The sequence below is a fragment of the Mobula birostris genome, chromosome 24 (assembly GCF_030028105.1).
Source record: "Mobula birostris isolate sMobBir1 chromosome 24, sMobBir1.hap1, whole genome shotgun sequence".
Taxonomy (NCBI): domain Eukaryota; kingdom Metazoa; phylum Chordata; class Chondrichthyes; order Myliobatiformes; family Myliobatidae; genus Mobula; species Mobula birostris.
This window is the reverse complement of record NC_092393.1, coordinates 59,381,075-59,395,437: the sequence shown is the minus strand read 5'-3', so window position 1 is coordinate 59,395,437 and position 14,363 is coordinate 59,381,075. Positions and strand designations below refer to the sequence as shown.

General features: G+C 48.6%; 1 protein-coding gene across 1 annotated transcript in view; it reads right to left on the bottom strand.

Moving 5' to 3' along the window:
* The window catches only part of rhbdl3 (rhomboid, veinlet-like 3 (Drosophila)), a 39,444-nt gene that overhangs the window by 13,782 nt on the left and 11,299 nt on the right, over positions 1–14,363 (bottom strand). Inside the window, exons 3-5 of the mRNA XM_072242684.1 lie at positions 12,741–12,965; positions 6,215–6,363; positions 4,627–4,739 (exon numbers count right to left, since the gene is read on the bottom strand). Of these exons, the coding sequence (XP_072098785.1) occupies positions 4,627–4,739; positions 6,215–6,363; positions 12,741–12,965 (487 nt within the window). The remainder of the gene's footprint in view (positions 1–4,626; positions 4,740–6,214; positions 6,364–12,740; positions 12,966–14,363) is intronic.

Sequence of the window (14,363 nt, the reverse complement as noted above, 5' to 3'; positions counted from 1 at the left end):
TTACACCCGTCAGCCCGTCCCCCACTGTTACACCCGTCAGCCCGTCCCCCACTGTTACACCCGTCAGCCCGTCCCCAACTGTTACACCCGTCAGCTTGTGCCCCACTGTTACACCCGTCAGTCCGTCCCCAACTGTTACACCCGTCAGTCCGTCCCCGACTGTTACACCCGTCAGCCCGTCCCCCACTGTTACACCCGTCAGTCCGTCCCCAACTGTTACACCCGTCAGCCCGTCCCCCACTGTTACACCCGTCAGCCCGTCCCCGACTGTTACACCCGTCAGTCCGTCCCCCACTGTTACACCCATAAGCCCGTCCCCAACTGTTACACCCGTCAGTCCGTCCCCCACTGTTACACCCGTCAGTCCGTCCCCGACTGTTACACCCGTCAGCCCGTCCCCCACTGTTACACCCGTCAGCCCGTCCTTCACTGTTACACCCATCAGCCCGTCCCCGACTGTTACACCCGTCAGCCCGTCCCCGACTGTTACACCCGTCAGCCCGTCCCCCACTGTTACACCTGTCAGCCCGTCCCCGACTGTTACACCCGTCAGCTTGTGCCCCACTGTTACACCCGTCAGCCCGTCCCCCACTGTTACACCCGTCAGTCCGTCCTCCACTGTTACACCCGTCAGCCCGTCCTTCACTGTTACACCCGTCAGCCCGTCCCCGAAGGTTACACCCGTCAGCCCGTCCCCCACTGTTACACCCGTCAGCCCGTCCCCGACTGTTACACCCGTCAGCCCGTCCCCGACTGTTACACCCGTCAGCCCGTCCTCCACTGTTACACCCGTCAGCCCGTCCCCGACTGTTACACCCGTCAGTCCGTCCCCCACTGTTACACCCGTCAGCCCGTCCCCAACTGTTACACCCGTCAGCCCGTCCCCCACTGTTACACCCGTCAGTCCGTCCCCCACTGTTACACCCGTCAGTCCGTCCTTCACTGTTACACCCGTCAGCCCGTCCCCGACTGTTACACCCGTCAGCCCGTCCCCGACTGTTACACCCGTCAGCCCGTCCCCCACTGTTACACCCGTCAGCCCGTCCCCGACTGTTACACCCGTCAGCCCGTCCCCCACTGTTACACCCGTCAGCCCGTCCCCGACTGTTACACCCGTCAGCCCGTCCCCCACTGTTACACCCGTCAGCCCGTCCCCGACTGTTACACCCGTCAGCCCGTCCCCCACTGTTACACCCGTCAGCCCGTCCCCGACTGTTACACCCGTCAGCCCGTCCCCCACTGTTACACCCGTCAGCCCGTCCCCGACTGTTACACCCGTCAGCCCGTGCCCCACTGTTACACCCGTCAGTCCGTCCCCCACTGTTACACCCGTCAGCCCGTCCCCCACTGTTACACCCGTCAGCCCGTGCCCCACTGTTACACCCGTCAGTCCGTCCCCCACTGTTACACCCGTCAGCCCGTCCCCGACTGTTACACCCGTCAGCCCGTGCCCCACTGTTACACCTGTCAGTCCGTCCCCCACTGTTACACCGGTTCTTTCTTGACTGTTACACCCTGGCAATCTGTTCTTGACTGTTACAACCATCAGCCCCTCCTCGACTGTTACACCCATCAGCCCCTCCTCGACTGTTACACCCATCGGTCTCTCCTCAACTATTACACCCATCGGTCTCTCCTCAACTATTAGGACTCTCAGCCCAGCCTTGACTGTTACAACTGTCAGTTCCTCCTCGAATGTTACACTTGTCAGTCTGCACTCGACTGTTGCTGGTCTTTTACACCCATCACCCACCTCCTTGTCTGTTACAACCATTAGCGCCCACCCCCATCAGAAGTCAGACTGAACAGGTTTCTAGATATTTGAGGAACAGAGGCGATGGGGCTGGAGTAGGAACGTGGTGTCAAGGTCGAAGCTCGATGTGAGATAGATCAACTGGTTGGTGTTGCCACAACAGCTTGTACTCAATGTCAGTAAGACCAGGGAGTTGATTGTGGACTTCAGGAAGGGAGAGTCTAGGGAACACACACCAGTCCTCATTGAGGGATCAGCCGTGGAGAGGATGAAGAACATCTCGGAATATCTATCCACAGCTCAACACGTTGATGCAGTTACAAAGAAGGCACGTCAGCGGCTATATTTCATTAGGAGTTTGAGGAGATTTGGGCTGTCACCAAAGACATTTGCAAATTTCTACACACGTACCGTGGACAGCATTCGAACTGGTATGGAGCAGAAACTGCACAGGATCAGAAAAAGCTGCAGAAAGTTGTAAACTCAGCCAGCACCATCATGGGCTCTAGACTTCCCATGACTGAGGACACCTTCAAAAGGCGATGCCTCAAAAAGTCGGCCTCCATCATTAAGGACCCCAACACCCAGGACATGTCCTCTTCTCTTTGTCACTATCAGGGGGGAGGTACAGGAGCCTGAAGACACACACTCAACAATTCAGGAACAGCTTTTTCCCCTCTGCCATCTGATTTCTGAATGGGCATTGAACCCATGGACATTGCTTCACTGCTTTTTTCACAAACAAGAATATCTGCAGATGCTGGAAATCTGAGTAACAGGCACAAAATGCTGGAGGAGCTCAGCAAGCCAGGCAGCAGCTACGGAAAAAGTACAGTCGACGCTTTAGGCCGAGACCCGTCAGCAGGACAAGTCCTGCCTGGCCTGCTGAGTTCCTCCAGCATTGTGTGTGTGTGTTGCTCACGACTCTTTTTCCCTCGTTTTTAGTGCTACTTATTTTTTATATATACTTACTGTAATTTATAGTCTTTTTATTATGTATGGCAATGTACTGCTGTCGTAAAACAACAAATTTCATGATGTATGCTGGTGATATATGAAGTAGCTGTGGAAATTGCAGAGGCATTAGTGATGATCTTTCAAAAGTCGATAGATTCTGGCATGGTTCTGGAGGACTGGAAGATTGCAAACGTCACTCTGCTATTTAAGAAGGTGGCAAGGAAGCAAAAAGGAAATTATAGACCTGTTAGCTTGACGTCGGTGGTTGGGAAGTTGTTGGAGTCGATTGTCAAGGATGAGGTTACAGAGTACCTGGAGGCATATGACAAGATAGGCAGAACTCAGCATGGATTCCTTAAAGGAAAATCCTGCCTAACAAACCTATTACAATTTTTTGAGGAAATTACCAGTAGGCTAGACAAGGGAGATGCAGTGGATGTTGTATATTTGGATTTTCAGAAGGCCTTTGACAAGGTGCCACACATGAGGCTACTTAACAAGATAAGAGCCCATGGAATTACAGGAAAGTTACATACATGGATAGAGCATTGGCTGATTGGCAGGAAACAGAGAGTGGGAATAAAGGGATCATATTCTGGTTGGCTGCCGGTTACCAGTGGTGTTCCACAGGGATCAGTGTTGGGGCCGCTTCTTTTTACATTGTACATCAAAGATTTGGATTATGGAATAGATGGCTTTGTGGCTAAGTTTGCTGACGATACGAAGATAGGTGGAGGGGCCGGTAGTGCTGAGGAAACGGAGAGTCTGCAGAGAGACTTGGATAGATTGGAAGAATGGGCAGAGAAGTGGCAAATGAAGTACAATGTTGGAAAGTGTATGGTTATGCACTTTGGCAGAAGAAATAAACGGGCAGACTATTATTTAAATGGGGAAAGAATTCAAAGTTCTGAGATGCAACGGGACTTGGGAGTCCTCGTACAGGATTCCCTTAAAGTTAACCTCCAGGTTGAGTCAGTAGTGAAGAAGGCGAATGAAATGTTGGCATTCATTTCTAGAGGAATAGAGTATAGGAGCGGGGATGTGATGTTGAGGCTCTATAAGGCACTGGTGAGACCTCACTTGGAGTACTGTGGGCAGTTTTGGTCTCCTTATTTAAGAAAGGATGTGCTGATGATGGAGAGGGTACAGAGAAGATTCACTAGAATGATTCAGGGAATGAGAGGGTTAACATATGAGGAACATTTGTCCGCTCTTGGACTGTATTCCTTGGAGTTTAGAAGAATGAGGGGAGACCTCATAGAAACATTTCGAATGTTAAAAGGCATGGACAGAGTGGATGTGGCAAAGTTGTTTCCCATGATGGGGGAGTCTAGTACGAGAGGGCATGACTTCAGGATTGAAGGGCGCCCTTTCAGAACAGAAATGCAAAGAAATTTTTTTAGCCAGAGGGTGGTGAATCTATGGAATTTGTTGCCACGGGCAGCAGTGGAGGCCAAGTCATTGGGTGCATTTAAGGCAGAGATTGATAGGTATCTGAGTAGCCAGGGCATCAAAGGTTATGGTGAAAAGGCGGGGCGGTGGGACTAAATGGGAGAATGGATCAGCTCATGATAAAATGGCGGAGCAGACTCGATGGGCTGAATGGCCTACTTCTGCTCCTTTGTCTTATGGTCTTATGGATATTAAACCTGATTCTGATTCTTATGTACTGTATGTACATAGATATACACAGAGATAGATATACCGTATATAGGTAGACACACACACACAGAGGAGCTGAGCACCCCCCACCCCTGCTCCATTACCTGCGAGGACCCTGGTGAGGTAGGTAGACACACACATTCACAGACACAAACACACACACACACACACACACATATATATATATATATATATATATATATATACACACACACAGAGACAGGAGCTGAGACCCCTGACCCCCGCTCCATTACCTGCGAGGACCCCGGTGAGGTAGATGAAGCTGATTCGAAGGGATCCGTGGACCATCTCCAGGGGAAGACCGACCAGAATCTGCAGTGTTACGTTGAAAGCCAGGTGCTCCACCCTGGAACAGAGAGGGTGCACACACGAAGGACATCACTAAGCCAGAGAAGGCACAGAAAGGATTCACAGGGCTATTTCCCCCGGGGCTGTAGGCAGTAGGGTAACAGTGATTAGCATAATGCTATTACAGTTACCAGTGACCTGGGTTCAATTCCTGCCACAGGCTGTAAGAAGTTTGTACGTTCCCCCTGTGACCATGTGGGTTTCCTCCAGATGCTCCTGTTTCTGAGTGTTAGGGTGGAGATACGTCTCTATCAAAGGAGATGTACAATGCTCCTTCCCTCCGCTAACCCGCAGGTCACCCTTAGACAAGGTGTAGCACCTGCTTAGCCCCTGATCAGGGTCATGTGAAGCCATGGTAGACGTCACAAGTCCTAGTTATGTGACCACTGGCACCAGGCAGAGAACCTCTGAAGAGCATAGATAGTGGCTGGGGTCACCCATCTTGTAAAGACACTGCCCAGAAGAAGGCGATGGCAAACCACTTCTGTAGAAAAGCTTGTGAAGAACAATCATGGTCATGGAAAGACCATGTTCCCCCAAGTCTCACACCACCAGGTTCAGGAACAGTTATTACTCCTCAACCATCAGGCTCTTGAACCAAAGGGGATAACTTCACTCAACTTCACTTGCCAAGCAATGAAATGTTCCCACAACTTTCAAGGACTTTTCATCTCATGTTCTCAATATTTATTGCTTATTTATTTATTATTATTATTATTATTTCTTCTGCACACTGCTTGAATGCCCAAGTTGGGCAGTCTTTCATTGATTCTGTTATGGTTATTATTTTATAGATTTGTTGAGTAAGTCCACAAGCAAATGAATCTCAGGGCTGTAAATGGTGACATATATGTAATAAAATTTACTTTGAGCTTTGGTGCAGTGAAGATTTCTAAGTGGGATTTGAGTATTGCCAACTGGAGAAGGTCGTAAGGACTGAAGGGAATGGGGAACAGACGGAAGGGAATGCACTGATGAGGAGGGAATGGGGAACAGACGGAAGGGAATGGGGAATAGACAGGAGGGAATGGGGAACAGACGGGGAGGGAATGGGGAACAGATGGGGAGGGAATGGGGAACAGATGGGGAGGGAATGGACTGACGGGGAGGGAATGGACTGACGGGAGGGTATGGGGAATAGATGGGAGGGAATGGGGAACAGACGGGGAGGGAATGGGGAACAGATGGGGAGGGAATGGGGAACAGACGGGAGGGAATGGACTGACGGGGAGAGAATGGGGAACAGACGGGAGAGAATGGACTGACGGGGAGGTGCTTTCACTGAGCCAGCACACAGACCATGGACAGAATGGCCTGAGCCAGTGTTGTAACTTCACTCTCATACGAGTGGTGAGCTCTGGTCTGAGGCTGGAGTCAGGCAGGGGAGTTGGTGTGAGGCTGTGGGCCGTGGTCAGAGGCTGGGGGAGTTGGCGAGGGGTGGTGCAGTGGGGTCCAGCTTCAGTCGGTACTCACCCCACATGCATGAAGATGTAGCTGAGGTAACGCCAGGCCTGCCTGCGGAGCTGAGGCTGGTAGACCAGCGGGTTCTCCAGGTAGGACGGGTGTGTCACCTGCAGCAGCCACCTATCCAGCACCAGCCCGTAGTAGATGAAGGTAACAATCTGTCGGGACAGGTTCATCACGTGTTACACAATAGATTCATATTCATTCATTATCACGCGAGCATCAAAACTTAGAGTGAAATGTGTCTGCATTGACAACCAACTCAGTCGAAGGGCGAGCGGGGGGTAACATGCAAGTGTCGCCACGCGTTCCTGCCCGAACACACGTCCACATTGTCCACAGGACAGCCCAAACAATAGCAACACACGTCCACATTGTCCACAGGGCAGCCCAAACAATAGCAACACACGTCCACATTGTCCACAGGACAGCCCAAACAACAACAGCAACAAGCTCCTTTCTCCTCTCTCACCACCCACCAACACACACACACACAAACAGACAGACACAAACACTCACAGACACACGCACGCACACACACACTCACAAAAACAGTTTGCTGATGATATGAAGATAGGTGGAGGGTCCGGTAGTGCTGAGGAAACAGAGAGTCTGCAGAGAGACTTGGATAGATTGGAAGAATGGGCAGAGAAGTGGCAAATGAAGTACAATGTTGGAAAGTGTATGGTTATGCACTTTGGCAGAAAAAATAAACGGGCAGACTATTATTTAAATGGGGAGAAAATTCAAAGTTCTGAGATGCAACGGGACTTGGGAGTTCTCGTGCAGGATACCCTTAAGGTTAACCTTCAGGTTGAGTCAGTAGTGAAGAAGGCGAATGCAATGTTGGCATTCATTTCTAGAGGAGTAGAGTATAGGAGCAGGGATGTGATGTTGAGGCTCTATAAGGGGCTGGTGAGACCTCACTTGGAGTACTGTGGGCAGTTTTGGTCTCCTTATTTAAGAAAGGATGTGCTGACTTTGGAGAGGGTACAGGGAATATTCACTAGAATGATTCCGGGAATGAGAATGTTAACATATGAGGAACGTTTGTCTGCTCTTGGACTGTATTCCTTGGAGTTTAGAAGAATGAGGGGGGACCTCATAGAAACATTTCGAATGTTGAAAGTCATGGACAGAGTGGATGTGGCAAAGTTGTTTCCCATGATGGGGGAGTCTAGTACGAGAGGGCATGACTTAAGGATTGAAGGGCGCCCTTTCAGAACAGAGATGTGAAGAAATTTTTTTAGCCAGAGGGTGGTGAATCTATGGAACTTGTTGCCACGGGCAGCAGTGGAGGCCAAGTCATTGGGTGTATTTAAGGCAGAGATTGATAGGTATCTGAGTAGCCAGGGCATCAAAGGTTATGGTAAGAAGGCGGGGGAGTGGGACTAAATGGTAGAATGGATCAGCTCATGATAAAATGGCGGAGCAGACTCGATGGGCCGAATGGCCGACTTCTGCTCCTTTGTCTTATGGTCTAAACACAGACACACTCACAAACACAGACACAGACACAGACACACACACACACTCACAAGCACACGCACACACACACGTGGATATTCTGCATGTGTTTACCCACACCAGCGGGCACTCTGACCCGTGTGCACACGTACACGCACACATATAGAGCATTACAGCACAGTACAGACTCTTCGGCCAGGAAGTTATGCCGCGCCTCTAAAATCAATCTAACCCTTCCCTCCAACAAAGCCTCCAATTTCTTTCATCCATGTGCTTATCTACAAGTCTCTTAAACGTTCCTAATGTTTCTGCCTCTATCACCACCCCCCAGCAGGACGTTCCACACACCCATCAGTCTCTGTGTAACATACCTACCTCTGACATCACCCCCTATAATCCCCCTGTGCAGGAGGGAAGGGTTAGATTGATCTTAAAAGCAGGTTAAAGGGTTGGCACACCACTGTCTGTACTATATTCTATGTTCGCACTAAAATTCAGATCCTGATGAAGGGCCTTGGCCTGAAACGTCGACTGTTTATTCCTTTCCATAGATGCTGCCTGACCTACTGAGTTCCTCCAGCATTTTGTGTGTATTTCTTTGAATTTTTTTGCTCTAATTGTGTACTTTCTTGTAAAAGTCGTGTATAATTTATGATCAATTAATTTCTTTTCTCGTGAATGATGCTGTGTGCCTGTGATGCAGCCGCAGTTTTAGTGTTACATTACACCTGTGCTCACACATACGTGTGCGTGTTGAAATACTAAGGTCTGTTAATGTATTTTGACACTTGTCAGGTACCGTGATGAGGTCATCAGTCGGGGACAGAACGCGTGGTGTGCGGGAGTATGGAAGTGAGAATGAGAAATACAGACACTTTCAGAGCATGAAGCATTGATATATACACTATCTAAATAAATACTAAGATAGGTTGCAAATACACGGCAGGGGCGATTAGGATATGGACTTTGAAAGTAAGGGTAACGTTAGTTGATGAGAATGGAGAAATCGAGGATCCGACACTTACAATGTTTTACGGAGCCGGCTACTCTGGGTCTGAGACGGACACAGTGGTTCAACTCATTTGAACTTTATGCCGACGGTAAAGGACCGATGTGGATGATAACACGACAAATAATACAAAACAGAGACGGAGAGCACTACTTGTGCACCTTGCAGGACCAGATGTGCAGGTTATATTCTCAAAACTGACAAACACGGGACAAATCACAAGCTCTGCGGCAGCGGTGGATGCGCTGAATGCTTTCTTTGTTCCCTAGGTCAACACTATGTTGGCCCGGCAGCATTTTCATCGGCTTGCCTCAAAACAAGGTGAGATGGTTCAACAGTTCTCTACTCACCTTCAGCAGGCAGCAGAAGACCGACAACCAAATCAGGGATGTCACAGTGGGAAAACGTAACTCAGTTTATGTGCGGAGAAAACCACTGGAGAATATGCAGGGTCTAACACTTGCCGCACACTGGAAATAGCGGCACAATGTGAAAAAGTAGAGGAACAGTTGTCAGCCATGTCACTACAAGGAAGCCAGCCACAGACTGTGTGCCGTGTTCCACACCATGAGGACACAACACATGGCAAATTGACAGAGGGAAAAGTAAAGTTTACTAACACAAAAATTACAGCAGTGGTTTGCCATTGCCTTCTGCTGGGTGAGTTTCCGAAGAGATCACCAGCTCATAGCCCAGCACGGATGGAAGACGTGCAGGGGAGTCAGCTGGCTGGATTCGAACTTGGGACCAACACATGGCAAATAGACAGAGGGGAAAATAAAGTCTACTAACACAAAAGAAAAGGAAATGCTACAGATATGGAAATACAGATCTACAGATCGCCTGGGTAGAGACCCAAAGTACCCAGCTTGTGGACAGACGTGCAGACAATGCACTGGAAAGGGCGACTTTACAAAACTCTGCCTGACAAAAGGACTAAAACACAAAAAATGAACAACGTTGAGGATGACCTGAAGGAATTTGCATTTGTTGTTAATGAGACTGAGTCATCTGAAAAAAAGTACTTTTTGTGTAGGGGGTGTAAATCTGTGCATGTTAGTAGATTCAGAAGGAAAATGTGTGGGAGAAACTGAAGTCAGAGGAGATAATATTCCTAAGCAGAAGGGAAAGCTGTTCCATATTCATCCAGCACATCATCACTGGAAGTTGAGGGGGTGTTTGAGTGTGGAATAAGTTTTGGAAACAGAATGGACCAGGCAGAGTTCGTCATGATAAAAGGGAATGGTGAACCACTCACTCCTAGGTAGAAAACAGCTACAAACTTGGGTGTGTTAAAGACTGGAGAAACTGTGTCAGTAGTGACAGACGTTAAAGGGTCACTTAAGCTGCCGTACCCAGAAGTGTCTGAGGGGGTAGGACAGCTGAACACTCAACAGATCAGTCTGTACATTGATGGAAAGGTAAAGCCCTGCCACTCAGACACATACCTTACCACTTCAGGGAGGTGGTTGAGAAACAAATTGAACAGCTAGTGAAAGTAGACAATCTTTCGGAGGGTAGGCCTCAAAATCCCCGGCCTTGCCTGCTTTTGGCAACCAAGAAGGAGGTCGAATCGTTTGGACAGAGATGGCGCTCAGTACTCGGTGTCGGAGAGCTGATCAGAGCTCGAAGTTTTCGGGTGACTCAGAGTCGGATTGTGGTCGGCATGGCAGGGAGGGTTTTTCTTCCTTCTGCCGTCTGCGTGAGATGTGGGACATTTGAAGGACTTTGAACTTTACTGTGCTCACGGACTTCTTCATCGAGTTATGGTATTGTTACACTGTTGTAACTATATGTTATAATTATGTGGTTTTGTCAGTTTTTTCAGTCTTGGTTTGTCCTGTGTTTCTGTGATATCACACCGGAGGAAATAATGTATCATTTCTTAATACATGCATTACTAAATGACAATAAAAGAGGACTACGTGCCTTTCATAATTGTAATCATATTAAGAAAGTTGAAGGCCCCAGTTTCTTGGGTTAACCCAATAGTCATTTTACAAAACCCGACAAGAACATCAGAATGTGCCCAGACATGAGAAGGGCAAATGAAGCAAGGGTGAGGGAGAGAGATCCCATCCCAACTGTAGATGAGATACTACAGGGTATGAATGGGGCTGCAGTGTTTAGCAAACTGGAATTGAAATGGGGCCATTACCAGCTAGGACTGACTCCAGAATCTAGATAGAGGGCCACATTTGCTCTGCATAATGGGGTGTGTAGGTACAAAAGACTTGGTGTGTCATCAGCCAGTGAGCAGTACCAGCATGAGATAGCAAATGCTTTAGCTGGAATTGAAGGAGTTCAGATGATGTGATTGTAGATGCGTCTAACCGAAAACTGCATGATGAGAGACTGCATGCTGTCTTAAAGAGACTCACAGAGTGTGAACTGACACCGAACCCAGAGAAATGTCAGTTCAACATGGACAGATTAGTTTTCATGGGAATTCTCCTGTCACAGGAAGGCATCGCACCAACTGAGGAGAGAGTGCAAGCAGTAACTGAGGCTCATGAACAAAAAAAACGCAACAGAAGTGAGGAGTTCCATAGGTTTTGTTGGCTACAGCAGCAGATTCACACCACAGTTTGCAACTTTGTCAGAACCACCGAGACGATTGACCAGGAAAGACACCCAGTTCAAGTTTGGAGAGGAACAGAAACCAGTACAGAGATTGCAAAGGGTTAGAAAACAACCTCTGAAGTTTACACGGGCTAGAAGATAAGCTCGCCTTTGGAGTTTCGGGATTTCGTGGCTCTGAAGGCAGGCGGACTCGAGGCTGGTGCCTCTGCAGGAAATCGGTGCGTCGTGGGAGTACACGGAAGATCGAAAGCAGCGACCCGAGTTCTCTGGGCACAGAGCTCGGAAAAAGTGACACATCGGACTTTTAACATGGTAAACCAGCAAGTTGTTGTGTTATGTCTCCCCTCTCACTGCAAAACAGGAACACCTCTTTTTCCCTTATTAGGGAGAGAGAGAGAGAGCCTGTGGTATGTCGAATTACTGGATGAACGAGTAGTCTTTGGAATACTGCGAGTCTGTGTCTTTATTGATGCTTTGCTGCACACTTGAGTGATTGGTGGGGGTTGCCAATGCTTTTTGCTGGTGGGGGAGGGGGTCGTCGCTTTTCTACTGATTACGCATGGGAGGGGGAGCTGGGAGGTGCTTTGGGGTTCTAACATTTAACTGTCATTCATCCTTTGGGGCATTCCTCTGTTTTTTGTGGATGGTTGCAAAGAAAAAGAATTTCAGGATGTATATTGTATACATTTCACTGACATTAAATGGACCTTTGAAACCTTTGAAAGTATTCAAAGCTCTAAATGAGGGGCTAACAAGAGCAGGTAGATTGGCCTATTTTGATAAAGCTGCACCAACTAAAGTAATAGCAGATGGGGGGGTAGAACTCATACAGAAATTCAAGGATTTGACTACGAGGTACCGGGACAGGAGGACAATATGGTGGACAGTTACAGACAAGCTCAGGTTCACAGTGAGAAAAAGTCACACCAGACATTGAAAGCAAAGAGAAACCAGTAGAGTGATCTCAAAGGGTTAGAAAACAACCTCTGAAGTTTAATGATTTTATACTGTTTTGAAGTAGAACTTTAAGTTGTGGGTTTTGAAACAATGAAAACTGTTGCAAGTTGAAAATGAGGTTTTCATTTGCAGAGCAATCATTAAGTTGAGACAGAAGATGTGTTGGTTATAGTCATGTATATCAAAGAATATGTGTTGAATTGACCTGGTTAAATGTGTTCTAAAACACTGAAGTTTATTTCTCAGGAAGGGAGGGATGTCATGTATTGAGAGGGTAAGGTCTGTTCATGTACTTTGACACTTGTCAGGTACCGTGATGATGCCATCATTCTGGGGCAGAATACGTGGTGTGCAGGAGCATGGAAGTGAGAATCAGAAATACAGACACGTTCAGAGCGTGAAGCGTTGAGTCATGATATATGCACCATCTGATTAAATACTAAGATAGGTTGCAATTACACAACAGGGGTGAGATGAAACTCGACTCTGTCTGTGTGGCTGAGCGCGGGCGCGACTTGCCTCCAGGACAGTGATGGTGACGATGAACCAGGGCGGCGGGTAGCAGGTGTAGCTGTCGTAGTACCAGTGGCGGTCCAGCCCCCGGGGCAGGGTCTCGTAGGCAATGTGCCTGATGAAACGCTGGCCCAGGGTGAGGCCCGTCTCCTCCAGCAGCGAGTCGGCCCGCAGACGGCGGCTGCCCAGGAGGACGGCACGGCAGAAGCTGTTGGTCCTTTTGTTGCTCATCTGGTGGGAAGGAGGGAGACAGCAGGAGTGAATCATTTCCAGGGATGCACCGGGGCCACAAGCCAACCCTAACCCTCATGCAAGTTCCGGGGGGGACGAGGAGCTGGAGGTTGTGGGGTGACTGTTAGATGATTCCAATTCAGAGTTAGTTATCACTTGGACGTCGAAACATACAGTGAAATGTGCCGTTTGCGTGAACAACCAACACAACCAAAGGACGTGCTGGAGGCTGCCCGCAATCATCACCACACACTCAGGCACCAGCATAGCTTGTTCACAATGCTCGGCAGGGCAACTCAAGGCAAGACGACAACAGCAGGACAAGCTCCTATCCCACCCTCCCACCAACAGACCCACCGCCTCAAACACAGACACAGGGGCCTCCAACCCCAACCCCAGGATAGGCCAATTCCCGGTCTCCAGACCTTGGCCCCAGACTCTCTGCCTCACAGCTACCAGGCCTCCAAACCCTAGTCCCTTGCAGACTCGACCTTCGGGCCTCTACCTCCGGACTCAGCAATACACGTTTCTCGTTGTTACCCATACACACAGCACCTTGTTGCAAAATGGTTGTTGATCAGTCTTTGTCTGTGTGTAGTTTTTTTTATAAATTCATAAGAGTCATGGAAAAGTACAGCACAGAAACAGGCCCTTTGGCCCATCAGATCTCTGCTGAGCCATTTAAACTGCCTCCTCCCATCGACCTGCTCTGGGACCGTAGTGTGATTAGGGACAGTCAGCAAGGCTTCATGAGGGACATGTTGTGCCTCGGGAGCCTGACTGAATTCTTCGAGGATGTGACAAAGCACATGGAGTGGTGGATGTGGTGGATATGGATTTTAATAAGGTGTTTGATAAGGTTCCCATGGTAGGCTTATTTAGAAAGTCAGTAGGCATGGGATTGAGGGAAAGTTGGCTTGCCTGCAGAGGCAGAGGGTGGTAGTAGACGCAGTGTTTTCTGCTTGGAGATTGGTGAACAGTGGTGTTCCACAGGGATCAGTTCTAGGACCACGGCTCTTTGTGATTTTTATAAATGACTTGACTGAGGAAGTGGAAGGGATGACACGAAGATCGGTGAAGTTGTGGATAGAGGGTAAAACAGGACATTGACCCACTTGCAGAGCTGAGCTCAGAGTAGCGGATAGAGTTCAAAGTGGGAACGTGTTAAGTGATTCACTTTGGAAGACTGAGTTTCAAGGCAGAGTGCAGGGGGCTGGTGGCAGAACTCCCAACTGTGTGGAGGAACAGAAGTGCAAAAAATCGCTGCTTTTTAATTCAGCATCAGCACAAATGAGTAACATAACACAAGCATACGTAAGTGATACTATTTAAAAACTGTACTGTAGTGAAGAGCAGGCAGGTACAAAGCCTTTGGGCGAGTTCCAGTTTCTTTGGTTA